At 32.6% G+C, this 26,655-nt stretch overlaps 3 protein-coding genes across 6 annotated transcripts; 2 read left to right on the forward strand and 1 right to left on the reverse strand.

Annotated features, from left to right (window-relative positions):
- Positions 1-2,410: 2,410 nt before the first annotated feature.
- Positions 2,411-9,999, reverse strand: LOC112747559 (uncharacterized). Of its 4 annotated transcripts, none has more exons than XM_072217484.1 (4): positions 6,871-9,999; positions 5,687-5,781; positions 5,038-5,299; positions 2,411-4,108 (listed from the first exon to the last, which is right to left on the reverse strand). In XM_072217484.1, exon 1 carries the CDS (start codon positions 9,716-9,718, stop codon positions 7,043-7,045), a length of 2,676 nt encoding a protein of 891 aa, XP_072073585.1. In that variant the 5' UTR covers positions 9,719-9,999; the 3' UTR covers positions 2,411-4,108; positions 5,038-5,299; positions 5,687-5,781; positions 6,871-7,042. The 4 variants fall into 4 exon arrangements, with proteins under 4 accessions (XP_072073585.1, XP_025651421.1, XP_025651420.1 ...); XM_025795635.3 differs by lacking the exon at positions 2,411-4,108 and adding an exon at positions 5,896-6,014 and having other exon boundaries at positions 4,795-5,299; XM_025795636.3 differs by lacking the exon at positions 5,038-5,299.
- Positions 2,639-4,348, forward strand: LOC112747561 (coniferyl alcohol acyltransferase-like). The gene has a single exon (XM_025795640.3). It carries the CDS (start codon positions 2,639-2,641, stop codon positions 3,992-3,994), a length of 1,356 nt encoding a protein of 451 aa, XP_025651425.1. The 3' UTR covers positions 3,995-4,348.
- Positions 10,000-20,910: 10,911 nt separating the features above from the next.
- Positions 20,911-26,614, forward strand: LOC112747562 (protein NUCLEAR FUSION DEFECTIVE 4-like). Its single transcript, XM_025795641.3, has 3 exons — positions 20,911-21,739; positions 24,585-25,513; positions 25,707-26,614. The coding sequence occupies exons 1-3, from the start codon at positions 21,431-21,433 to the stop codon at positions 26,185-26,187; spliced, it is 1,719 nt and encodes a 572-aa protein (XP_025651426.1). The 5' UTR covers positions 20,911-21,430; the 3' UTR covers positions 26,188-26,614.
- The last annotated feature ends 41 nt before the right edge of the window (positions 26,615-26,655 follow it).

Consider the following 26,655-nt stretch of genomic DNA (forward strand, 5'->3'; position numbering starts at 1 on the left):
CATCTTAGTGAACCTTCATAGTTAATTCATTCACATGATCGAAATCGTTTCAGTGTTCAATTTTTTCCTGTACAAACAATTGTACTCTTTTACACAGTGTTTGGTTCAAACGAAAATAAGAGGAAGGAAAATACAGGGAAAGAAAACGGGTGGAAAATCAAGTTTTCTATTGTTTGGTTTATCAAAGAAAACGAAGAGAAAAAGAAAAAAGTGGAGTGGGGTCCACGAAAAAATTTTCTCTTCGGCTGGGAGATGAAAACTAATAAGAAAGAGAAAATAATGATATAATTACAAATTTACCCTCTATTTAATAAAAAGATCAAAATATTTTATTTCATTTTTTTTACATTTGAAAATCATCTCTTGTACTCTTCTTAATTTTACAGCACTATCAAATTTCATTTTTTTTTAAATATAATTTAAGAGATTAATAATATAATTTATGAATAATTATTTACTTGTAAAATTATTTACTTGTAAAATTAATATATTATAATTTATATATAATATAAGTAAGGATATTAATGTAATTTTATTCTAACATAATTTTCTTTCTTCTCACTTTTCTTTCAATCCAAACAAAAGAAAATTTTCTCTCTATTTTCTTTCCATCTATTTTCTTTTAATCCAAATAACATACAAATAACTCTACTTTTCTTTCAATTTTCTTTCCTTTCATTTTCTTTCCTCTTATTTTTTTTCCTTCTATTTTCCTTCTTATATCCAAACAAAGCCTTAATTAATTAGAAAAAGAATATATTCGGACATTTTCCCAACGAAACATGCAATGCTTTTAATATTATAAAGTACTACTATTCCATCAAATCCGACATGAATTATCATTATTTTTTAGGAAAGTTTTTCCCAATAGAGAGCTAATAATTGGAACCGTGAACTCTTTCATACTCTTTGAAAACAAAGAATAATGGAATCTAATATAATTCTTCACCGTTATTGGTGTGTTTACTGTTGAACATTATATAAGAAAAATCAAAGGCCAATGAATGAGTAAAGAATAAAATATCACCTGAAAATTTCCAAGCCCTCTTCAGCAGCAGCTTCAATAGGCGGACACGTCTGAAATCCAATACCACAATACTTTTAAAAAGTGATTTATTTAAATTTGAGATCTGCATTGGAGTTGATTTATGAAATAAAACTAATATCACCTTAGAGATACAGTATTATTTTGATGAAAAACTAATAAAACTTTGCTATTTATATAATTATGTTGGTAAAATAATTTAAAATAATATACAATTCTAATTGAACTAATACTAAATAGGAAGAACAAATTTTATTTTTAATTTCAAATTACTATTTATGACATATAGTCCCACAAATATTCTTGTAGAACCCAAAATGAAATAAAATTAGAATAAGCATTGGAGATACTCTTATTACTACCAAAAACCGACATGGTTCCTTCTACTCTTCTCTCAATTGGGATCTTAAGCTGATTGAAATGGCAACAAAACCACTCATAATAAATGACAATGCTACTTGTGAAGCTTTGAAGGTGCGGAATTTGGATTATTAGATAAAAAAACGCATTAACTTTGACAAGATAATGGTGCGGATATTGGGGTATTGCTGGCAGAGAAATTCTTTATACTTACAGTTAATAATAAAAATATAAAATGATACATGTAGAGAGAAATGACAATTCCCTTAGTGCTCCATATTCCATAAACATCAAGATTTTTTGTTGCCTACCCCAGTGGCCAAACCATGTTAGCTCTGAAATGACCAGCACTAGACCATAACAAGAAAGTGGCTCAAGACCTAGCATCTGACACGACATTAACTAATAAACTTTTGGAGCAGCGAATGACTCGATAGAATCCATTGTTTTCCACATATCCTTCTCATTATTGGTGCTGGTGGATGACTTTTTTCCTCTAAAATGCATGCCCATTCAATGGCCTGAATACCTCAGTTCTGTTTCGATGTTTTTCCAACAATAGTGTTTCCAGCAACGATCTACTTTTGCTGGACCCTCTAACTGCAGGTTCAGTCATGGTCCATGGCTCTTATCATCTCTAATTAGTTACAAAATTTATTTACTTTTTCCTGAATAAATACCCAAAAACGAAAAAACAAAAAATCAAATAATGACTTGAAAACTGAAAAGATTGTCATGGCTAAACTGTGTATGTAGAATGCTTCATATATTTGTCACATGACTTTCAAACTGCAACATAATTTTGGAAAAAGCTTACTTGATCTGTTGCAAGGACGATTTTGTGTTTCTGTATGAACCAAAAGTACCAGAATAGTTCTATTGCACAATATTTGATTATCTGGATTCCACAATTATGTTGCCTACCAAAATTGACGGTAGGCTTTGTCTTGTTGCATTTTTATGATTGAACCATCAATGGAAATTGGTGGAAATAAAGCACAAAGATACCAACCAAAAGTAGCATTTGTGAGATCAGCTTAAATCATGACAACATGCTTAGTAGATTCATGATGTCTGACGAAAAAATATCTACAGTTATGACTGAATTATTTGTGCCAATTTCCAGCACACTATATAAGCATTATATACCATGTTCAAATTAGTTCAGTAAAATTTTAAACCTAAGACTCAAGACAGAAAATACCAAAGAGGAATACGATCCTCCCTGAAAAAATGTCGGATATTACCAAGCACGGTGAGAATGGGAATTTTGAAGTGATATTCAGCAGGAAGACTGTTGTAAAAGCTGCCAATCCATTACCAAAGCCTTTTTCAATCAGACTCTCAAATCTTGACCTCCTTTCAGGCCGTTTTCCAGTTACATACTTGTATTTCTACCACAGGCCACAAGTAGATGACTTCAGAGCTGTCGTTGAGGCTCTCAAGACCTCTCTAGCACAAGTACTTAATTACTACTACCCTTTTGCTGGCCAAATTGCTGAAAATCCCAAAACCAGTGAGCCGGAAATCATTTGTGACAACAATGGTGCTCTATTCATTGAGGAACACATCAATATTCCATTGAAGAGTGTAGATTTCTATAATCTCAACAAAACTATTGGAGGAAAAATAGTCTCCATTCAACCAGACTTCCCCTTGCAAGTTCAGGTAACAGACTACACTTGTGGAGGTATTTCCATAGCATTTAATTTTGACCATGCATTAGGGGATGCAAGTTCCTTTGGTAAATTTATTGCCTCCTGGTGTGAAATATCCCAAAATAAACCACTAACCTGCCTGCCAGACCACACTAGATCCCTTCATGCGCGTACTCCTCCAAGATATCACCCATCCTTGGACCAAACTTTTATCAAATGCACCAAAGAGGATATACAAAACATATCAATGAACCACATCTCACTTAAACGACTATACCACATCAATGCATCAAGTATTAACATGCTGCAGAGACTTGCATCTGTTAATGGTGCAAAGAGAACAAGGATTGAGGCTTTCTCTGCCTATGTATGGAAGAAAATGATCGGTACCATTGATCAAAGCCATAAAAAGTATAAGATGGGTTGGTTGGTCGATGGCAGAGAGAGAATGAGTAGGGGTAGGAATTCCATGTCAAATTACATTGGCAATGTCCTATCTTTGGCTTTAGGGGAAGCAAGTATTCAAGAATTGAAGGAAGCCTCTATATCAGACATAGCTAACATGGTAAATGAGGCAATTTCAAAGGTGAACAATGAGGTTCATTTCTCGGACTTGATTGATTGGATCGAGTGTCATAGGCCTGGTTTGATGATAGCAAAGGCAGTCTTGGGTCAAGAAGGGCCAACCTTGGTCGTGTCCTCAGGAAGGAGGTTTCCTATCACTGAAATTGACTTTGGATTTGGGACTCCCCTGATAGGGACAGTATACACTTCCATTGAAAAGATTGGAGTTGGTTACATGAATCAAAGGCAAAGTGCCAAGGGTGATGGCTCTTGGACTGTGTCTGCTATCTTGTGGCCTGAACTTGCAGCTGCACTGGAGAGTGACCCAATTTTCCAGCCAATGTCTACTTCTCATCTTCAACTTTAGTGCCGTACCTTGCCTTTGCATCTGGGGCGGGTGGGAGTCGTGGGAAGGAGATTAAGGTTACTTTCCAGGTTCTACAATAATGGTGATGAATCTGAATCCTTAACATAGTAAGTTCTGCATATTGAAGCTCGTGAAATAAAGTTATAAACATTGAGTGCATCAATGTAATGTATATTTAGTGGATCAAACCATGCTTATGATACTATATGAGAATTATAACCAAAGGCAATATAGCACGCAGAATTTTAGCAGAATACCATTACTATGTATACAACAAAGAGTAGTACACTGAACAGGTCTAAACTAGTTGCACAGTCCTGAAACCACCAAAATGCATAAAGTCATGTTTGATGACATTCATTCTTTTCTTCTCTCCTTTTTTTTTCTTTTTTTGGATAGAAGAATATATAAATAAGATAAAGAAAGGAAGTCTACCAAAGAGAATAAAAAAAAAGAAGATAAAGAAAGGAAGAATACAGAGCCATACAAGGATAAAATTATTATCCTCTTATAAAGCTTTTCAATGTCTTAACAATCAACATACATAAGAGAGAAATTCCTATAAAAAAATTTGAAATTCAAAACTTTAAACCAAGTAGAGGTTAAACACCAAAGCTTTTTCCGCAAGTCTTGCTTATTCCATATTCTATCATTGAAAACATGGAAATTATGCTACAGCCAAATTCACCCAAAAGTGGCATAGACTGGACACTGTGTCACTGTCCCAAGGATATAGCTTCCTTTTCCCAAAGCTATCAAAACTAGTCAACAGAAACTAATTCAAAGTAGAGTTTAATTCCTTTCTAAGGAAAATAAGTAATTGTATAATTCTTATTGGCCTTTCCCTTAATGAATACAACAATCCATACACAAATTACTGTACAGTTCTGGTTAGAAATTGTAATTCTTTTCTTTTGTATACCACAATTAGTTCCACTAAATAGACACCATAAGGTGAAGCAAATTTGAAAAAATACAATCATGATGATGGCTTCACTATCTCCATCTGGAAAATTTGTTAAAAGAAATTAATAAATGTTTACCCTTCATCCCTCTTGACTTGTAGACTTTCTTCTCTACCCCAAATCCTTCCAATGTCAAGGGCAAAGATGGTGACAACAAACACTGGTTATTGGTCAGCAATCAGCATGCATAATAAATTCAAAAACGTCTTTCATCTGAACTGTATCCAAGCCTATATTCTCTTCCAAGTTTTAACCAGAAATTACTATAAGCAGATTCTCCTTAGATATAGAGCATCCTAGAAGCATGCAAAGCTATTATGTTCTGGCCATCAATGTGAACCTGGAGAAAGTAATGTGAACTGATAACTATGTGGCCTGATAGGTCAAATCGGAAAAATAAAACAACCAAGCCTGTACTCATTAAGTGAAAATAGGCTTATATGGACCAAATGAAACCATTGCATCCCATCATATCAAAGTAGCAAAATTATCAAAGGGACATACATGGTAGGAAAAGCAATCGCGGCCTCATAGTTCACATATTCAAACCAGAATGCATGTCCATTTGCACTGTACATAGTTTAAGTCTCGGCCCTAAGGGCTTCTTATGGAAATATAGTCCAATCGTTTAAATTCTCATACTTATCCACTTTGAGAATTCCTAGGATGGTTAGGGTTATAGCTACAATAAAATCTTTATACTGTAGGTACAAGAAAAGAATCTTACCAATTTGATTGAACGGAGGACCAACAAGGGACAACAACCTTGCACATAGTTAAAAAGCTACAAAATGTTTGCTCCAATGGCAATCCTCCTACACCCTGAAACATAAGTTGCCTTATTTTAGAGGGAGAGAAAAAGAAAAGAAAAGAAACCCCGATGCATCACTATCAAATGGTACGTCAAACACACCAAACAATTGAAGAAAAACTAACCTAATAATCACAGGAAACTGCTTCAAAAAGTAGATCACACTGAATGCTAACAAAAATCCAGAAATACATTTGCATAAGTAGAACAAAGGCCAAATGTTTCTAAGCTTGCAATAAGTCATCTGCATTTATTCCATTAGGTAGCATTGTCAAGACGAAAAACTTGTATTTACAAGAGCTTGACTTCCAAACAGATTTTATCAAAGAAGGAATCCTATGACTCTAGGAATCTAAAGTCCAAATCTCTCCATATATTGGCTGAACTAAGAAACATGTACAACCTGAACCGACTATGTTAAACAATATTCCAATATATACATATATTTTAGAGTTAAATTAGTGTGCTCTAACAATGTAAAACTACTTTATATTGTCAACCAACCAAATTCAAGTAGTGGGTGAGAGAGCTGATTATAACAGATGATGTGATAGTATATGAATGGATGACAATATAAATTCTTTTTTACATTGTCAATGTATTTAAATTAAATTCCATATATAAGATGTCTTTACAAACATTTATACCTTACAAATGAAATTTTGCAACATTGGATATGGAGATAAAACCAGCTTCCTAGAAGCAGAAATTGACCAAATCTGTTTAACTAATTCCGAAGTCAACTAATTTGGCTTAACATTCACACATCTTCCTTTTTAGAGACAAATTTTTCCTTCCTGAACAAAGTTTAGAAAAAATATTTCCATGTTACTACTATAATCATAGCAGTACTAATTATCAGATCAGAATACCAAATTGCTATTTTTATTATCAAAGCAATATCAGGTCTTAAAAGAAGAAAGGAATAAAAATAAAAAAAAAATAATAAAAAAGGTACACGAAAAATGTCAAAACATGGAAATGAAAACATTAATAGAACAGTCATCATCCCAAAACAATACCTCCATCCATCAATAACAATAACAATAACCAAAATGATGTGAAGCAATCAACCATTTTAATGTGAATCGTTTACTAACCTCTGAAGTTCCATGAGCATTTTCAGGTAAGAATAGCAGCTGATCATCCTATCACGAAAACAAGCATATGATGCCCTTATCTTCCTGACAAGAGGTTCCAGCAACAATATGGCACTATCGTCCAGAAGAGTCATGATACCAACTAAGATACAAGCTTTCAATAGTTTCCTCTTTATTTCTGATTGCTAATTGCTGTAGGAGAATGTAAACCCTGAACCAATGTCGAATATGTAATTTCATCTAAGGGTTCTCCTCTACTAGACAAATGATCACGCAATTGCAAGGCTCCGTGCAGCTTCCTTTCCTTGCAATTCCCATTTTTCAATACCTTACGAGTGACATCATCTGGAGTTATTCCATTTGCTATCATCTCGTTTAAAAGCTTATTTGCTTCTTTCATATTTCCCAATTTACAATACCCATCTATCAGAATAGTGTAGGTAATCCTATTAGGTTGTATGTCATTCAAAGACATTTCAAGTAAGATATTCCCAGCTTTATCCATCTTTCCTAACTTACAGTAACCACCAATTAGAGCAGTATAGCAAAAAACATTTGGCAGCAACCCTTCATTTCTGATTTCTTCAAAAATCTCTTTTGCTTTTTCAACAAGGCCAAGTTTGCACCTACCATATATTAGCGAAGAATATGTGGAGCAGGTGCGTAGGATACCCCTACTTTTCATGGCATCACGAAGTTTGAAGGCTTCCTCGACATTCCCAACTCTACAGTAGGCTGCAATAAGAATGTTATAAAGAACAGGGCTTAGCTCTACTTTCTTGACTAGCTCATCAAATAAGTTTATGGCATGTCCAATCTGGTCAGCCTTACAGTATCCTTCTAATATAAGTGCATATGTATAGACATTTGGAACCAAGCCACACCCTTCAGCTTCATCCAAAACCTTATTAACCTCATCCATTTTTCCCATATCAGCCAATCCCTTCATTAAGAAATTGTAGGTATACATATCAGATTGAAATCCTTGCTCATTCATCTCTTCCTTTAGCACAAAAGCTTCATCGATATGACCCGCTTTGCAAAAGCCAAATATAAGTGTGTTGAAAGAGATCCTATCTGGTACCAAGCCCCACTGAATCATCTCTCTGAATAATGTGATGGCCTCCTCTGTGTTCCCTTGTTCACAAAATCCATGAAGAAGAGCATTTGAGGTAGCCGTATTTGCTGAAAGGCCTCTCTTTGCAAGGCCAAACCAAAGTTCAGTTGCCTCTGCATGTTTTCCACATCTACAAAGTCCACAGACCAAAGGGGTCAGCAAGCTATCACTGGTCTTGACATTCCTCAACAGCAGCTGTCTTACAATTTTGAGAGCTGCATCAAATCTGGATTTACCAAATAACCAATGAATAACATAAGAACACGCATCCTGGTTAACAGCTAACCCATGCGATAAAATGTGCTCTACTTGTTTCTCAGCTTGCTCCATTTGATTACTCCTACAATATCCTTGTAACAGAGTATTAAGAGTAACATCATTGGGAATTATCCCATTGGATAACATCTCATCCCTGATCCTTAGTGCCTCGCTCATATTCTTGTTCCTGCAGTACCCATCAATCATTGTATTATAAACAAACTCATTAGGGGCAATTCCCCTGCTGCGCATTTCTAAAAAAACACAATGTGCCTCATCAAACTTCTCCAACTTCACCAAACCATTAATAAGGGCACAGTAAGTTACGACAGATGGTCTTACTTTGCTTTCTAACATTCTCTCCTTAAATCTCAAGGCCTCTTCGATCCTTCCACTCTTGCACAACCCATCAATCACGTTATTATAAGTCACCACATTAGGCGAAACACCTAACTCCTTCATTCTTAGAAACAACCCAACGGCATCATCAACCCTCCCTCCCTTACAAAAACCATTAACAGCAGTACTTATCGTGTAAACATCTGGCGAACCGCATCGACAAACAGCCTCGAAAACCTCAAAGCTCTTCTCAAGCTCATTATTCTTCACTAAAGAGCTAAGCAAGAAATTGCAGGACTTAGTAGAAGGAAGAATACCTTCCTTCTCGAACAACCAGAATGCATCAAAAGCAACACCAACACCTAAATTCTTAAACTGAGAACAGAGAGTATGAATCAACAAGTCCAATTCACCATATCTCATACCAGTAGCTGCATTAAGCTCCAACATAGAAGCTGCAATCTCGATTGGTCCGTTGCGGCGGTTTTCGAACAGAGCAGGTGCTCTCCCATCGATCAAACTTCCGAGAATCGATCTCGCACGAGGCAAGAAATTCGAAGCGAGAAGCATACGGAGCAAGACGCAGTAAGACCGAACGGTGAAAGCGAAACCGAAGCATTTGGACGCGAAGTTGAAGAAACGAAAAGTGGTGAGGACGTCGAGGTTGTGGTGGTGGTGGTGATTATTTCGGGCGGTGGTGGCGATGTGAGTAGAGAAGAAGAAGCGATCGAAGTCGTGAGGGGACAAACGGGGAATGAGGGACTTGCATTTGGAAGAATCGAGAAGCTTGGAGGAGAGGATGGAAGGGAGGGAGGTGAGGGGAGAAGAAGAATCAGAAGCGTGAAGCGGAGGGTTTTTGTGATGACGTGGCGGGAGAGAAGGAGAAGAGGAAGGAGGAGTAGTGAGGCGGCGGCGCGTGAAGAGAGGGGAAGGTTGAGCGAGTGGGAGAGTGGTCCTCCTGGTGAGGGTGGTGGTTGTGGAACGCATGGGATGGGGTTTGAGCAATGCGATGCGTTTTAGGGAGGAGGAGGAGGAGGCGGCGGCGCTGGTGAATAAGCCATTGAAAGGAAGGAAGGTGGCTACGAAGCTTGCCTGCGATTTGGTGAAGATGGGCAAGCTTTCCGCGGGCGACATAACCTCGCAGGAGAGGAGACGTGGGACGGAGGAGCTGAAACAAACCAATCAACAAAAGTTTTTGGGTTTTGTTTGGGCTGGGTCGGGTCAATCATGATGGATTTTGTTTTACGGCCTACTTTTTGGGTGTCATTTGGGCTATGGCCTATTTAAAGTTGGCCAATTGTGGGCTCCATCATACTACTTTTTCAACTCTTATTGGGCTGTACATTCAAAAAACAACCCTAGAAGTTCCTCAGTATTTCTGACTTTAGCCCACACATTTATGAATTATGATATGATTTATGAGTTAGTTTGTGCTTGGAATTGGAATTTATTTCATTTGTAAATTAATTTTTAGTTTGAAATAAATAATAAATAGAAAGTCATTAGGCTTGTAAATTCAAAAGATTTATTTTATGAGTAATATCAAATTCTCTCTTTTTTTTAGAGGATTTCAACAAAATAAAACTAATTTTGTATTCTAAAAGTTAAAAAGTCAATTTTATTATAAAGAGAATATTAGCGGTGGAGGATTATATAATATTATTAGAGAATAAAATATAAATTCATTCCAAACACAATATTTAATTTACAATTTAATTAATTTCCAATGCATTCATTCTATATAATGGGTAAGAGATTATGGTAATTTTATTTTTTCCATCAAGTAGTTTTTTTTTTTTTAATGGAAGTAGGAATCAAACATGAGACTTCAATTAAGCTCCAAGATATGATGAGGATTGAGGATAACTATTAGAATTCAGCTCAATTGCTATCATGCTAATTTATTTATAATCCATAATTGAAAAATTAAAATTTAATAGAAATCACATTTGATTTGATGGTTTTTGATGCATCACATGTAAAATAAGTACAACAAGCATTTCTCCAATGTCATTAAGCTCTAACTCTCTATATATTGCGGAAAATACTCTAATTTTGAACAAAATAAAAGAGAGTATTAGTATTGTTTGCAATTTGGTAGAAAATATGATCAACAAATAACTCTATTTACCACACACGTACCATCCCAAATCAATACAAATTTGTATACTGGTCCCAAATCTGGCCAGTTTGCACATCCAATGAAATTAGAAGAGAATAATGTGATAGATGATGGTGATGTCTGATGTATTATATTTTCAAATAACGAGAATGTGAAAAAAATATTTTAATACACGAAATTCCATTGATATTGTAAAGTATGAGTTTAATCGGATAATAATAATGGGATAAATTTCCTCATGACTTTAAGTTAATTTCTCAAATAATCGTACTTACAAATAATCTTATAATTAATATATATCATTATAACTTGCCGTTACACATTTATTTTCTTTTTGAAAAGAACAGTAGTCCTCTCGATTTCAATAACAACATATATATAATAATAAATTAAACCGACATGGCAATATGGACAGGTAGTGATGATGCTTCTGATCCTAATTGGGATGATCAGTTGTGTCCTATGTTGGATTTTTGTGATATGTTATTGTTGTCTTTTAATTAATTTGTTGTGTGTTGATGTATGTTTGGCTACTCTTATAGGCAGTGGTATGTCTTTGCTTGCGTGCTTGCTTCCATGTGTTTCTAGTTTTGGTATTTTCTCTCTCACTGATGATGATGATGATGATGATGATGATGATGATGATGATGGCCACTCTTAAGGCATTGCTGTGGTTCCATAATCCATACACAATATCTTGTGTTTTAGGCGATATTTTGTTGTGATATGGGATATCATGATTTTTTTGATATCATGATTGGATATTCTTAATTATTATATTAGCTTGTACTAAATAATAACGTTATTTGCAATAAATATACTACTTGTCTTGCTGCACCGGTGCTTCTATCAATTGCTTCTTGATATTTTGCTACTTTTCTTGTTTTTTCTTTCCCTTGCTGTCCTTGTTAAGGAAGTTGCTCCACCGTTTGCTACTTTTCCATTGCTCTTAAGTATATAATATAAGTATATAAATAAGGTAAATAATATTATCATTTTTTATAATACTATTTTACATTATTATACATAATTATAGATATAATTTTTTTGCATTATGTATATATTATCTGAATTTTTATAAAAAAAATATTTTGAAAATAAAAATAGAGAAATTCTAAGATTTATTAATTTTTAGTATTTTTTGTCATTATTTGATCAACACAAATATTAAATTATCTGTAATAAATAAATTATAATTTATAAATTTATGTGTATAAATTCTAAAAAATAAAAATACAAATTATATATGTTAATTCATGGGTATAAATTCTAAAAGTATATAAATATAAATTATATATTTTTTATGTACAAAATTTTTATAAATATAAATATAAATTATTATTAATTAAATAGTAATAAAAATAATAATATTTACTAATCATATAATGCTCATAAAAACAACAATATTTATCTTTTATAATATAGTGTTGCCTAGTAATATCTAATAAGTAGTAGTTGATATCGGTGCAGCCACTGATTTTCAAGCATGAACTAAATTAAAAGAACTGAAAATTGGAAAATACAATAAAATTAAGAGTTTAATCACATTGATAAAAATATTTTACAAAATCGTTAAATTATATTTGTTAGTTGTTTTGTATAATCATTTATATAATTAAAGATAAAATACAATAAAACTAGATATATATTAAAATCAAAACCAAAATCAACCAATAATATAAATATATTTTAAAATAAAAATATATTAAAAATAAGTTAAATTATATATAATTTATAGGCTAAAAAATTTAAATATAGAAGTGATATAAGTGATATATCTTAATATAGTAATTTTTTATGTTTTTTAAATTTGTGTGAGGTACACAAATCTGACGGTCCGATCTTTGTATCTATACCCACTTTATGAATACTAGCGGCTCAACAGGCACTGCCGTGCCTGTTCAGCCGCTTTTTTATTGGATTAAAAAAATATTTTATATTTTTATTTTTAAAATTATAAATTTAATACTAATAATTAAAAAATAAATTATGAACAAATAAAATATTTTAAATTATTTAATATATGTAAAAAGTATAAAATAAATAAATTTAAATTAAAAATAAAAAAAAGAATTATGTTACTATTATATATACAAAATCAAGATAAAAATTTATTAATATTATTTATAAATTAGTTATTTATATATTAAATTTACTTATTTTTTCAATCCTATTTAATTTGGAATAAATTTAAAAATTTATATTCATATTCGAACACTCTTTTAGAAGATACATAATTTTAATAGATAAAAAATTATTTTTTTAATCTTATATTGGACATCTTTAATTATCTTAAATTTTATTATTATTTTAAAATTATTAATTTTTATTTTGATTATATCATCTCATCATACTATATACTATTATTTTTTCTTATTATTTTTTTACATGTATAATTATTATTATCTTACCGTCACTATTATGTTGTCTTGTTTTATTGTCCTTTCTTATTTTCTTGTTTGATTTTTTTTTTGGTGACTAAATAGAAAAGAAAGAAAAAAGAGACAAAACCAAATTAATTGGCTAGGGTCATATCTAAATCTATTAGATGTTGAAGCTCACTCCATGGTTGGCTCCAATTCGAGTGAATGTCCGCGACAGAAGCAGCTGCTTTAGCCATACAATCTGCAACACTATTTGCAGTCCTCTGAATTAAAAGAATAGAGACTCTCCAATTCCAATTCATAACCTCCTGAATATGCTTTGCCAAATCCCATTCCGGAATATCCTTACTAAGCATTCTTTGGTTTACCAAGAAAAGAGCTTCTAAACAGTCTGTTTCACAAATAACCTCACGAAATCCACTCTCCCAAGCAAGAAGTAAACCTCTCCAAATTGCATACAATTCAGCAAAAAGAACACTGCACACTTCGACTTTTCCAGTGCAACATTTCAACCAACATCCATCAGGATTGCGAATAATACAACCAAAACCAGCATAGCCAGAAGGAGCAAACCAACTAGCATCACAATTCAATTTAACAGAATGAACTGGAGGTGGAACCCAATGCAAACAAAGTGAAAGAGGAGACAGAGATTGATGCATAGCAAAAATAGTGTGAAACTCCCTTACTGAACTACGAATCAAACTCACCACTTTACTAGCACTCCATGAATCATCTATATTAAATAAGTCATGATTTCTGCTTCTCCAAATCCACCAGATAGTCGAAAAGAAAAGAAAAGCATCTCCACTCCTTGCACCTCTGTAGAGCCAATCATGTAAATTCGAGTTATCTGAATACAAGCCTAAAAGGGTCCAGACCTCCTTGGCACTAGGGCACTCCCGAAGACAATGAAGAGTGGATTCAGAACCATTCTGACACCGATGACAGGTGCTAGATAAAGCTAAACCACGACCCAAACGAAACTCTGCTGTAAGAATAGCATTATGGAGACTGAGCCAAATCAAGAACTTATACTTCTCAGGAATATGCAGACGCCATACCCACAACCAATTATCATGCTCATTCAAGTCAAACTTTCTTTTGGCTAGCCAACTGTACCCACTCCTAGCTGAGTAGAGTCTAGAAGATGCCACACCCCACGACCAACCCGAACTCTCTCCAGCATTCAAATCCGGATTATAAGCATTCAGACGCTGTTTGACATCTTCTGGAATGATAGAGAAAATATCATGGAGATTCCATTGACCATCTTTCCAAACGTCTCTAATAGTTAAATCAGAGTCAGATATATGTACAAAAGGGACATCTTGAGCAATTGGGCCCTCAATACTCCAATTGTCAAACCAAAAAGATTGATCAAGTGACCCAACGCACCAAGAGAAGGCATCCTTAAGAGCACCAAAAGCCTTTGAGATACTCTTCCAAACATGAGAAGCATTGCAAGGGACAGGGCCATCTAAAACTCCCTCATTCCTCAGATACTTCGCCCTCAATAGAGCAACCCAAGGCTTGTCTTGACAATGAAAAAGTTGCCACACCAATTTACCAAGTAAAGATATATTAACACACGCAGGGTCTCTAACACCCAGGCCACCAAATTTTTTTGGAGTGATCACGGTCCTCCAATTAACAAGAGAAAGACCTCTTCCATCAACTTGACCCTTCCAAAGGAACTGTCTCATCATAGAAGATAATTTATCGCAAACCCAATTTGGAAAAAAGGATACCTGCATATGATAGACAGGAATGGATGCTGCAACAGAATTGATCAGGCAAAGTCTCCCTGCTTTATTTAGAAGCCTTCCTTTCCAATTAGCTAATCTTCCCCTCACATTTTCAATCACCGAATGAAAAGAAGCCCTACTGGTACGGGAATGATTAAGGTTAACTCCAAGATATCTTCCTAAGTCCAAAGCAAAACGTATTGAAGAAACACTAGTAAAAATATCTCTTCTACGAGCAGTCACATTTTTAGAACAAAAAGCTTTAGACTTTTCAAGATTCACTTTCATGCCAGATGCCTTGCAAAAAATATTAAGAGAATGCATGACCATTTGGACCTGACTTTTTGTAGCCTGGCAGAAGAGTAAGAGATCATCTGCAAACATCAAATGAGAAAATTTTGGGCCACCCCTAGTGACAGAAACTGGTTTCCACACACCCTCGACCACCTTATGAGATATATAGCAGGCAAGTCTTTCCATACAAAGCACAAATAAGTAAGGAGACATTGGATCGCCCTGTCTAAGCCCCCTTCTAGGAGCAAAACTATCCAATCTATTCTCATTCCACATAATAGAAAGAGAGGATGCACGGACACAAGTCATAATCAAATTAACAGTGATGATAGGAAAACCAAAAGCAATGAGAGTACTCTCCAAAAACCTCCAATCCACCCTATCATAAGCTTTTTCAAGATCAATTTTAAAAGCAAGAGTACCTTTCTTGGATTTTGTGTGCTTCATGAAATTCAAAATTTCTTGGGCCACAATAATATTATCAGGAGCACCACGACCCGGAATAAAACCTCCTTGTAAAGGACTAACAATATCTGGAAGAAAAGGCCGAAGTCGGTTAGTCAATACTTTGGTAATAATTTTATAAACAACATTACACAAGCTAATAGGCCTGAAATCCTTCATAAAGGTAGGATTATCAATTTTAGGAATAAGCACAATCAGAGTTTCCATGATGCTAGGATTTAAGAACTCTCCCAAAAAAGCGCTCCGGACAATATTCCAAATCTCAGTGCCTACTATCTCCCAATATTCTTTAAAAAAATAAGCTTGAAAGCCATCTGGACCAGGAGCCTTAAAAGGGCTCATACTGAATACTGCTGACTTGACTTCCGCAAAAGAGACAGGGTCAATTAACCTAGCACAAGCCTCAATGCTTAGAGTGGGCATCGGAACATCCCCTAAACAATCAACCTCAACCTCTTCCGTTGTACCAAAGAGATTCTTGTAAAAAGAGAGGGCTTCTTCCTGGAGAATATCTGGATCAGTAGACCAAGACCCATCTCTAACATATAATCCATGTACTATATTATGGTTTCTACGCACCAAAGTCTGAAGATGAAAGAATTTAGTGTTTCTATCCCCATACTTGACCCACTGCTCTCTAGATTTCTGGTACCAAAAAAGTTCCTCTTGCAATAAAAGCCTATTATAATCTTCCCTCAGTTCAGCTTCTTTAATTCTCAGAGATAACACATCGGTAACCTCCAAACGCCGTTGAATCTGATCAATCTGATATTCCAGCTTATTTTTTCGCACAAAAATATTTCCAAAAATCTTTGAGTTGAAGTCCAAAGAAGCCTGTTGAACCATCTTAAACCTTTCAGTAACGCCTCCAAACTCTTGATTCCAAGCCTTACTAATAACATGTTTATAAGAAGGATGTGTTGCCCACGCAGCTTGGAACCTAAAAGGACGAGAACCTTTCACTTTGGGGCTACCATGACAACGAACTAAAATAGGACAATGATCAGAATGAAGCCTGCTAAGAATTTCAGAATAACCCTCAGGAAACATTGACATCCACGCCTCATTAACTAGAGCTCTATCCAACCTTTTAGCCAAGTCCCTGCTAGCCTGAACTGCTCTATACCAAGTATATCTCCTACCAGTCACTTTAAGATCAAAGAGCTCACAGTCATCTAGAGTAGTAGCTAATAGACTAGCTCTGTGAGAAGAAAAATAAGCACCTGTACTCTCATCTGGTGCCACAATCTCATTAAAATCACCAATGGCCATCCATGGTCTATTATGGCCTGAATTAATAGAACGCAAATGATCCCAAAGCATACATCTTTTTTCGAATTGAGGACTCCCATATACTGCACTACAAAGCCAAACTAAGTTACCCACACTCACTTTCACTGTGATACATTGGTCAATTTGATCAATAACCACACAAGACGAATTAGCAATAGAAGATAGAAACCAAATGCCACCCCTGTGTCCTACTGCTTCCTCAATACCAACACAATGAAAACCCAACTTATCCCAAATTTTTTTTAAATTATTAAACATGGTATGAGTCTCAAAGAGAAAGAATAAAGATGGTTTATATATTCTCACCAAATTTTTGCAATGCACACGGGCCATCTTGTTAGACGCACCCCTCACATTCCAGGCTATGATATTGAAACTATCCATAAAAAACAGCAAAAAGGGAGCTCCAATAACAAACCCGAGACTCAACATGTTGTCCCTGTCTTCGACAATCCTGCCTTTAATGGACTCTCAAGTGGCAGCCCAATTTTCTCCGTCGAAACTTGCACCATACCTGCCGTCGATGCTCCATCCTTATCTACTGGTGAATTCTGCAAAGAGTTTGGGCGAGGACGCTTTCGCACAGTGCCATTTGTTGTCTCACATTGCTGCTGATAATGAACATTGTGCCGAGTCCCCGAAGAAGCCACACTAACCGATTTTCCAATATTGATGCCCCTGCTTAATTTTACTTTGGATCCAGTAGCATGTGTTGTACGTTGGTGGTTAGGCCTTGTCCAAGTACTGGTAGCCTTGTTAGGAGTCTTCTTTGCTTTTGGTTGGACCTGATGGGTACTAGGAGAAGGCTTTTGACCCATTTTATACTTTCCTTTCCTAATCACTTGAGTCCAACCTTCCAAATCCTCATGTTGTGCATGGTCTACATGAACAGCATGCAAATCACTCTCCACCAAATTCGGGACAGTAACATTTACAGTCTCATCTCCAAGATTCTTGCCAAAATGAAAACTTGTCTTTTCTTGTTTGATTTAGATATCTAGATGTATAACTATTATATAAATACTTATTTTTCATACTTACTTGTTAAGTCATATTTTATCAATTTAAAAAAATTTTAAGATATCAAGCATTCAAAAGTTTTGTATAAAATAATAAAATAAAAAATAAAAAAATTTATAAGTTATATAATTTTTTTAATATATAGAATTATTGAATTTAAATTAATTTAGATATAATACTAATATCATTACGTTGTTACTATGTATAACAATGAAGATATAAATTTATAAATATTTGTAAATTTATTTATTTCCCAATTATAAATTTATAAAAATTTATATTTAAATAACTTTTTCTCTCGCATAATTTTAATAGCTAAAAAAAATTATTTCTTATAATTTTATATTCTAACATTTTAAATTATCTTTAGTTTTATTATTCTTTTAGAATTTTTAATTTTTAGTTTCGTTATTCTTTTTTCTTACCATTATATATCTATCTACATATGTCTCACTACCATTCTTATATTAGCTTGTTTTCTCTTTCTTCTTCCATTTTTCATTCATCTTCTATTCAATCGCAGTTAGTTACTATCATATATTAGTTCATAATTATTACACTCAAAAGTGAATACTAATTTAAAAATAAAATTAAAAAAAATCTCATAACTCTTATGTGAATCATCTACACTCCTATAAATATAACGAATGAGTAAATTTAACTTTTTTTTATTATGAGTATTTTTTTTATTATCTAATGCATACAAAGTCATATATTTTTATTTATGATAAAAGTTAAAAATTAAAGTTAAATGATATTAGTATTTTTTGATTTAATAAAATTAAAATAAAATAAAAACATAAGGATAAAAACTAAAAAAATAGATAGCTCTAGAGAAGGATAATGTTAAATTTTATGTCATTACGTATGAAAACAGTGATTTATTTTATTATATTTATTTTTGTACCAAATAATAAAAAAGTTAAATTTTATATCCATTTTTTATTACTTATCTATAGTTGTTTAGATTAGACTTTATAGTTATTGAGTCATGTTTTGGTCTAACAGAAAAAGATAGTTATAAAATCATTTTCATTTTTTTTATTGGACTACATCTATTATATCATGATTTTAATAATTGATGTAAAATTTAAAAAAATTAAATAAACAATTTAAGAGTGAATTATATATATTTCTATAGTCAAGAAATAGACTTAAGTTTTTTTATAATAAATACTTTTTCAATCATCTTATTTATAAAAAAAAAAGTCACATCTTTTTATTTATCCTAAAGGTTAAATATTAAAACTAATGTTAATATTTTTTTATTAATGAAACTAAAATAAAACATAAAAATAAACCTCGAACAAAAATAAAAATACAAAATTTTGAATTCAAAAATATAAAATGATTATAAGATAAAAAAAATTATTTCACCTCTTTCAGGCAAATTATATTAGGTTTTATGGTATATTTAAATGAATTGAAAAGGATGTAAGAGAAGCTGGATAAGAAAAAAAAAGTTTTTTTACTATGCAGTAACGGTAATCTGAAATGATAGATGGTAAAGGAGGTAGAGATAATGATAGAAGTTCGTGAATGCGAATTAATGAAATAAGAGAGAACGTAAATGCATGTGATAAAAGAGAAGATGAAGTAGTGGAAGTTTTTTTAAAGTAGAATAACTGACATATAGTGGGATAGATTATTAAAAAAAAAAGAAAAAATTGAAAAGAAATTTTGGACACCAAAACAGATTTTGCCATTATATATTGTTATAGATATTTTAATATAAATTATTTAATATTATCAGAGCTAAAAAAATAAAAAAATAAAATTAATATTTCTTCTAAGAATAATTATTTTTAAAATAATAAATACACAATAAAAAATTAGAGTACATTAAAATGGTACCATAATAAAAAATAATTCAAGAGATAAAATTAACAAACTAATAGAATATATATACACAACTAACAAATGTTATCATCATTCAGTATATTATTTAGACCAATTCTATACTTGAATATTTAAAAAATAGATTATTAACATATAAATAATATTTTTTAAATTATCTAAATCTTTTAATATAAATAATTTAATATTGTCTGGACAAAAAAAATTAGAAAATAAGATTAATATTTTTTCTAAGAATGATTTTCATGAAAATTATAAATACATAATAAAAATCTAGAGTACATTAAAATAGTACCATAATAAAAAAATTCAAATATTAAATTAATAGTATAAATTTTTTAAATGAACAATTATCAATCATAATACACTGTGTGTATTATAGATATATGTAACATATTATATTAGAAATAATTGAAAGTTTACTAATTATGAATTAAAGTTTTTGAAAAAAAGATAATTTATATCCACTTATTTTTACTGTTCCATCTATTACTTGAATTTGGTCCAATTCTACTACTATTTTGAGTATGTGAATATTTAAAAAGCAAATATAATACTAATATAAGATTAATGTATTTTTAAGTTTTACCAAAAATGGAGTAATTTCTTATATAAATCATAGCTACTAAGAGTAAAAACAAAAGTATAATAGTAATAATCAACGAAAAAATTATTATTTATAATTTATAATAATTAATTTAGATAGAGTACTTTAAGTAAAATATTGAAGGTTAATAATTCTGGGCATGTGTCTATTTGATATATCTTTAAAAAAATAAATTGGATTAAAAGCAAATAAAATAAAAAATTTTCTATCTGTATTCAATAATTATATTACAGATGAGATGAGAAGAGAGAAACGGATAAAAGGTGAAAGATAACGGGTGAAAGTTATGTCAATGTGGCTAAGTAGTGGAGAAGTTAATAAGAAGAGTAATATTGGAAAGAAATCTTGGACACCAAACTCATGTATTGCCATTATGTCAATGTGGCTAAGTAGTGGAGAAGTTAATAAGAAGAGTAATATTGGAAAGAAATCTTGGACACCAAACTCATGTATTGCCATTATATATTGTTATAGAAGTAATTTCTAACTCATCACTTACCAACTATAAATATTCTAACACGTATTTTTTTAATTTTAATCTACTTAAAGTATTAAAATATTTTTCAGATATTTCCATCATCTTCATTCTAAAAAGAGACAGAGGAGCATCTCATGTAAAAAGGAGTAATATTTTTATTAAGGCGGAACTATATAATTAAATACATATATAACTGTGTTAAAATTTAAAATTAATTGGGAAAAAACGATGAGGTATACATGATTTGGATGTTCCGTCATGCAATTATGTAATTAATCCTATTATGTGGGAATGGGTTGAGGAAAAAAAAGGGACAAAGGGGGGTGGAAGATGAATATTTTTCAAAAAAGAACAAATTCTTAATTTTGTTGTTCAAAAATGATCAAATTCTTAATTTGTTTGTTAAAAAATGTTCAAATATATATATATGTGACTATGTGAGAGGAATGGAGAGAGAAAAAGATAGGAGGGTGAAAAAGACGTGATTGAATTGCGGCAGCTGGGCCTTCAACCTTCACATATAAAAAGAAGCCACGTAGAGACTCTCCCATTCGTACATTAACAGAAAATAAAGATTCATGGCGGGGCAGTCGAGGAAATGGATGATACTGGTGGCCACGATCTGGATTCAGGCCTTCACCGGAACCAACTTCGACTTCTCCGAGTACTCCAGCGCCATGAAATCCGCACTCAACATATCACAGGTGCAGCTCAACTACCTGGCAACCGCCAATGACATGGGGAAACTCTTTGGCTGGTCATCGGGCCTTGCTCTCATGTACCTTCCTCTCTCCCTCGTCATGTTCATCGCCGCCTTCATCGGCTTCGTCGGTTACGGCCTCCAGTGGCTTCTTCTCAACAATTTCATCACTCTCCCTTATTTTCTGGTACATTTCTTATCAACAACTTCATCGGCTTTTTTACGCTCTCACAAGTAATTTTGTCCACACGAAATTCGCATTTATTTTTTATTTTTTCTCCAAAATTAGTAGTGAGATTGAGATTTGAGCTCGGGATCCTTAGGTGAGTATAGAGAGATTATATTATATCATTTAAGTTATAATTTATTAGTAAAATTTGCATTTAGTTGTTGATATTTAAAAATTGATAAATAATTTGATAAAGGTTAAATTTTTAAAAAAATTAAGACCAATCTAATAATAATGTATAAAAATTATGATTGATTTATTTGTGTTGAAAATTATTCTTATGAAATTATTGCTGAATTAGTCTTAAATTTTTTGAAAAATTAGTTGTTAGAGGAGACAAAACTATAACAAAATAAAATTTAGAAATATTTTTAAAATTTTTGTCAAACTTCAAAGACAAAAAATATACTTTACCCTTTAATAAATTTAGCTAAATTATTATTCATGGATTCTTAATTATTAGCATTTGCCACAATACAGTATCTATAATTTTAATTTAATTTTTAAAATTTTTCGTATTACAATTTTAAATAAATTTATAATTTATAATTTAAATTTTATTATTATTTTATGTTTTCATTTATTTTTTGTTTTATATAAAATATTAATTTTTCTACTTTATTTGTGGACGTCTTTAGCAACATAAGGGGTTTTTAATAGATTTTCTCAAAATTTTTTATTAGTTATTATAAAATTTGATATTTAATTATGTAATATTTTATGGGTTTCATTTTAATATACAGACTATTATTAATATAAAATATGATTATTTTTGTTAACGTGAGATTATATAATTTGATCTGTTAAAAAATACATTGAAATTAAATTTTATTTTTATTTATATATTTTTTATTTTACTAAAAAATTATACTTTACAGTATAAATAAAAATTGGGAGGGTTGGGAAGTGGGAGGACTGTAGGATGGCGCATGCTGTGATAACTACGTCACTGCCATGTAAATTAATTGATCACATAAAGAAAATTGCATTTGTTTTATTAGTAGAGTTTTGCTTGTAAATATTTTAATTAGTGTCTCTAAACACTTGTTTATGAGATTTTTATTATTATTATTATTATTATTATTATTATTATTATTATTATTATTATTATTATATGTATGTATGAGAAATATTATTTATTATATTATATATCTTTGGTCAGCTGTGTTATTTTTACTCATTATTGTAAATAACATTTTTTATTTGAAAAAATATAGGAACCAAATGTATAACTAATCAAGAATTGAACTCAATTAATTATAATTATTAATAATTAATTTTAAATTTTTTAAATTTTAAAAATATATTAAAAAATTTCATAATACTTAATAAAAGAAACATCTATATATATCAACTTATATTTACTAAGACAAATTTTAAAATCCAATCTATTAAAAAATTGGCAGAAATTGGCTAACCTTAGTTGTTCCCTCGCGGTATATTTGTTTTTGAAAGAAGTAAAAGTGTTAGTTATTCACAATATTCTGAATTCAAATTTTGTCACAATGTTTTGGAGAAACTACATTCAATTTACGACTTCTGCACCTAAACTTCATTAATAAAAAAGTTGACCTTTTATTCTGAAATTTTCTTTTTCTTCCAATCTTCCAATTCTTTTCTTCTCTCTTTTTTTGGGAGTCAGCCAATTTTCCATTTTTGCCACCATTCAATTTACATGCGTGTCATGTCAGACATATATGGGCCAGTGGACCAATAATATCTGAAAAGAAAATAATATGGGCCACGAGAGATTGAGAGGAAAAGGAAGTGTCCCCCGTTCTTACGTATTCATTGTTGACCACACCCCCAAGAGATGGAAGTCGTTTTTCTTGCTAGTTTAATTTAAGTTTTTAACTATGACTTTCATTGTGAGGTGATTACTCTCTTAATTTGCTCTTATGATGTTATATTGTATATCTTCATATCTTCGGTTATGTGGTCTAGTTTTTGGTGTAAATCACTAAATCCCTTCCAAGTGTAACCAACCATTTCAACTGTCATACTCATTTTTGTACTTTCCGGTGGTTACACCGTTAGTTACACGTCTCAACTACCACTGATGCTTCCTGAACCGAGCTAAGGTGTCCCTTTCCTAGAACCTGCTAGATCCCCACATCACCATATTTATTTAGAGAAGACTATTGACTATTCACATGACATAACGTTTCATTTGTTTACTATATGTGAGACACAAATATAAATATACAGTTTATTAGTTACTAACATACTAACAAGGAGACATAAATATATTTATCATTGAATTATAATAAAAATCTGTGCTTTTGTATTTCAATTTTCTGGCTAAAGACTAAATATATATATTTTTTTGTGTATATATATAGCAACCAGCAAATAATGGACATATGATTATAGCAACCAGCAAGCACAATCTAACTGATAGCAACGTTGGCCTAAGCTAAAATATCATGTGTATTACCTCATTCAATTTAATAAGAAAACTCTAATTTAGATTTGGAGATAAAGTATATTTTGTTTTTAATATTTGAAAATGTTAAAAATAAAATTGAATGAGATTAAAGATATCTTTAAAAAAATTTGCAAATATTAGAGAGAAAAAAGTATATTTTACCCTAAATTTGGCCATTAGAATATCTAGTATGTGATCCTTGAACATAACACAACTCATGCCAATATGACTGTTAAGTTTAATTTGAGATTGCAATGTTATGATTATCTCTAAGATGCAAATATGCAATGCAATATTGATAAAGAATTGCTTATAGGTTTGCTTGAAGTAGTAAACTAGCTCTTAAGACTTAACTCTTGCTTTTGCATGTGGTAGGTGTTTTTCCTGAGCTTCTTAGGTGGGTGCAGCATATGCTGGTTCAACACAGTTTGCTTTGTCCTATGCATAAGGAACTTCCAAATCAACAGGCCCCTTGCACTTTCCTTAACTGTCAGCTACAATGGTGTGAGTGCAGCACTCTACACTCTTGCTGCAACCTCAATAAACCCTTCATCAGATTCAATATACCTTCTTCTCAATGCCATTGTTCCCCTCCTCATTTCCTTTGCAGCACTTGTCCCAATCCTTCGCCAACCCATTGTTGATCCTCTTCCCCCAGATGGGGTCAGAAGAAACTCAGTCATATTCTTCATACTCAACATCTTAGCAATCTTCACTGGCATCTACCTTCTCCTCTTTGGTTCATCAACTTCTGATGTAACCACTGCAAGGTTTTACCTTGGTGGAGCCCTTATACTTCTTGTATCTCCACTATGCATCCCCGGAATCATATATGCCAGGGACTGGTTTCACCGTACCATTCATTCCACCATTAGAATTGATGGTTCTGGCTTCATTCTTGTCCATGTTAATGATCTTGAGCTCCATAAAGAACTCCTTGCTCGCCAAAACAGCACTCTCAGCAATGGAGATGGTTATACCTTGATGAATGAGAATGGATCCATGTATAGAACTCAAAGTGCTAAAAGTAGTGATGTGTGTTGTGAGCGAGTGTTTGGGCAGGATCAGTTGGCAATGCTGGGTGAAGAGCACCCAGCTGGAGTTCTTGTTAGAAGGTTGGATTTTTGGCTTTACTATGTTGCATACTTCTGTGGAGGTACAATTGGTCTTGTCTACAGCAACAATCTTGGACAGATAGCACAATCTTTAGGCATGAGCTCAACTACTTCAACACTTGTTACACTATACTCATCTTTCTCCTTTTTTGGCCGTTTGCTTTCAGCAGCACCAGACTATATTAGAAAGTAAGTACTTCCTCATCCTTTTATACTCTATACTATATCAGTGCTTTTGGGGAATAATGTAGGGGAAGGGAATTTGTTCTTGAAGTCTATACTGTGTGTATGAATTTTTCAGGAACCATTGCACTTCTGAGTCTTTCTTTTAAAACTGAATCTTGTAACATGTTATGATGGTACTATCGTTTATGTGTGGCAGTAAGTTCTACTTTGCAAGGACTGGATGGCTAACCATTGCGCTTATGCCAACCCCAATCGCGTTCATCTTGCTTGCTTCATCAGACAGTGCTGCAGCACTTCATGCAGGCACTGCAATAATTGGCTTGAGCTCTGGATTCATATTTGCAGCCGCGGTGTCAGTTACATCAGAACTCTTTGGACCTAACAGTGTGAGCGTTAATCACAACATCCTCATAACAAACATCCCAATTGGGTCACTTCTCTATGGTTTTCTTGCTGCTCTGGTGTATGATTCCAATGCTTACTCAATACCAGGGAACTCATTGTCTGAAACATTGGTATGCATGGGAAGGAAATGCTATTTCTGGACATTTGTATTGTGGGGATGCTTATCTGTTGTGGGACTAGTTTCTAGTCTGCTCTTGTTCTTGAGAACCAAACATGCTTATGATCATTTTGAGAGACACCGAATTTCAACACAAACACCAATTGTTTCTTAACTCTTAGCATTGTATTGAAATGATCACCATAGGATTGTATATAGCAATCATAGCAGAAACTTGACATATCTTATATAGGCTATGATATGAGATTTTTAGATCTATATACAAAGCCAGATGATAAGTAGAAACCAATTTTGTAATTTTTAGGGCCTATTGTTTCTTGGTAAGAGCAAAAAGACAAGCTTCATTGATTTTATGACTTTAACCAAGACCTTTTGGCTTTTACTATTTCAAGTCCTTTTGCTATTACCTCAAATTCTGGTTAATCACCTGTTGTTAGTTGCTAAGGTCGCAGCAGAAACCAGAATCATCATGACTGTCTTAGAATCCTTAGAAGCCTAATGAAGAAGTACCTCTGGCATGCGTCTTTCGCAGCAAATATGAAAAAAGAAAGAAAATAAAAGTTTCATTGTTTTATGTATCAGTGAAGGTGCCAATGTTAATGTGTATGAACTGCCAGTTCTC

Source organism: Arachis hypogaea, chromosome 15, assembly GCF_003086295.3.
Source record: "Arachis hypogaea cultivar Tifrunner chromosome 15, arahy.Tifrunner.gnm2.J5K5, whole genome shotgun sequence".
Classification (NCBI taxonomy): domain Eukaryota; kingdom Viridiplantae; phylum Streptophyta; class Magnoliopsida; order Fabales; family Fabaceae; genus Arachis; species Arachis hypogaea.

Excerpts from the sequence above, each read along its gene's own strand:
- LOC112747559 (XM_025795636.3), bottom strand. The coding sequence starts at position 9,718 with ATGTCGCCCGCGGAAAGCTTGCCCATCTTCACCAAATCGCAGGCAAGC.
- LOC112747561 (XM_025795640.3), top strand. The coding sequence starts at position 2,639 with ATGTCGGATATTACCAAGCACGGTGAGAATGGGAATTTTGAAGTGATA.
- LOC112747562 (XM_025795641.3), top strand. The coding sequence starts at position 21,431 with ATGGCGGGGCAGTCGAGGAAATGGATGATACTGGTGGCCACGATCTGG. Across the intron at positions 21,740-24,584 it reads TCACTCTCCCTTATTTTCTG|GTGTTTTTCCTGAGCTTCTT; the intron begins GTACATTTCTTA and ends TGCATGTGGTAG. Across the intron at positions 25,514-25,706 it reads GCACCAGACTATATTAGAAA|TAAGTTCTACTTTGCAAGGA; the intron begins GTAAGTACTTCC and ends TATGTGTGGCAG.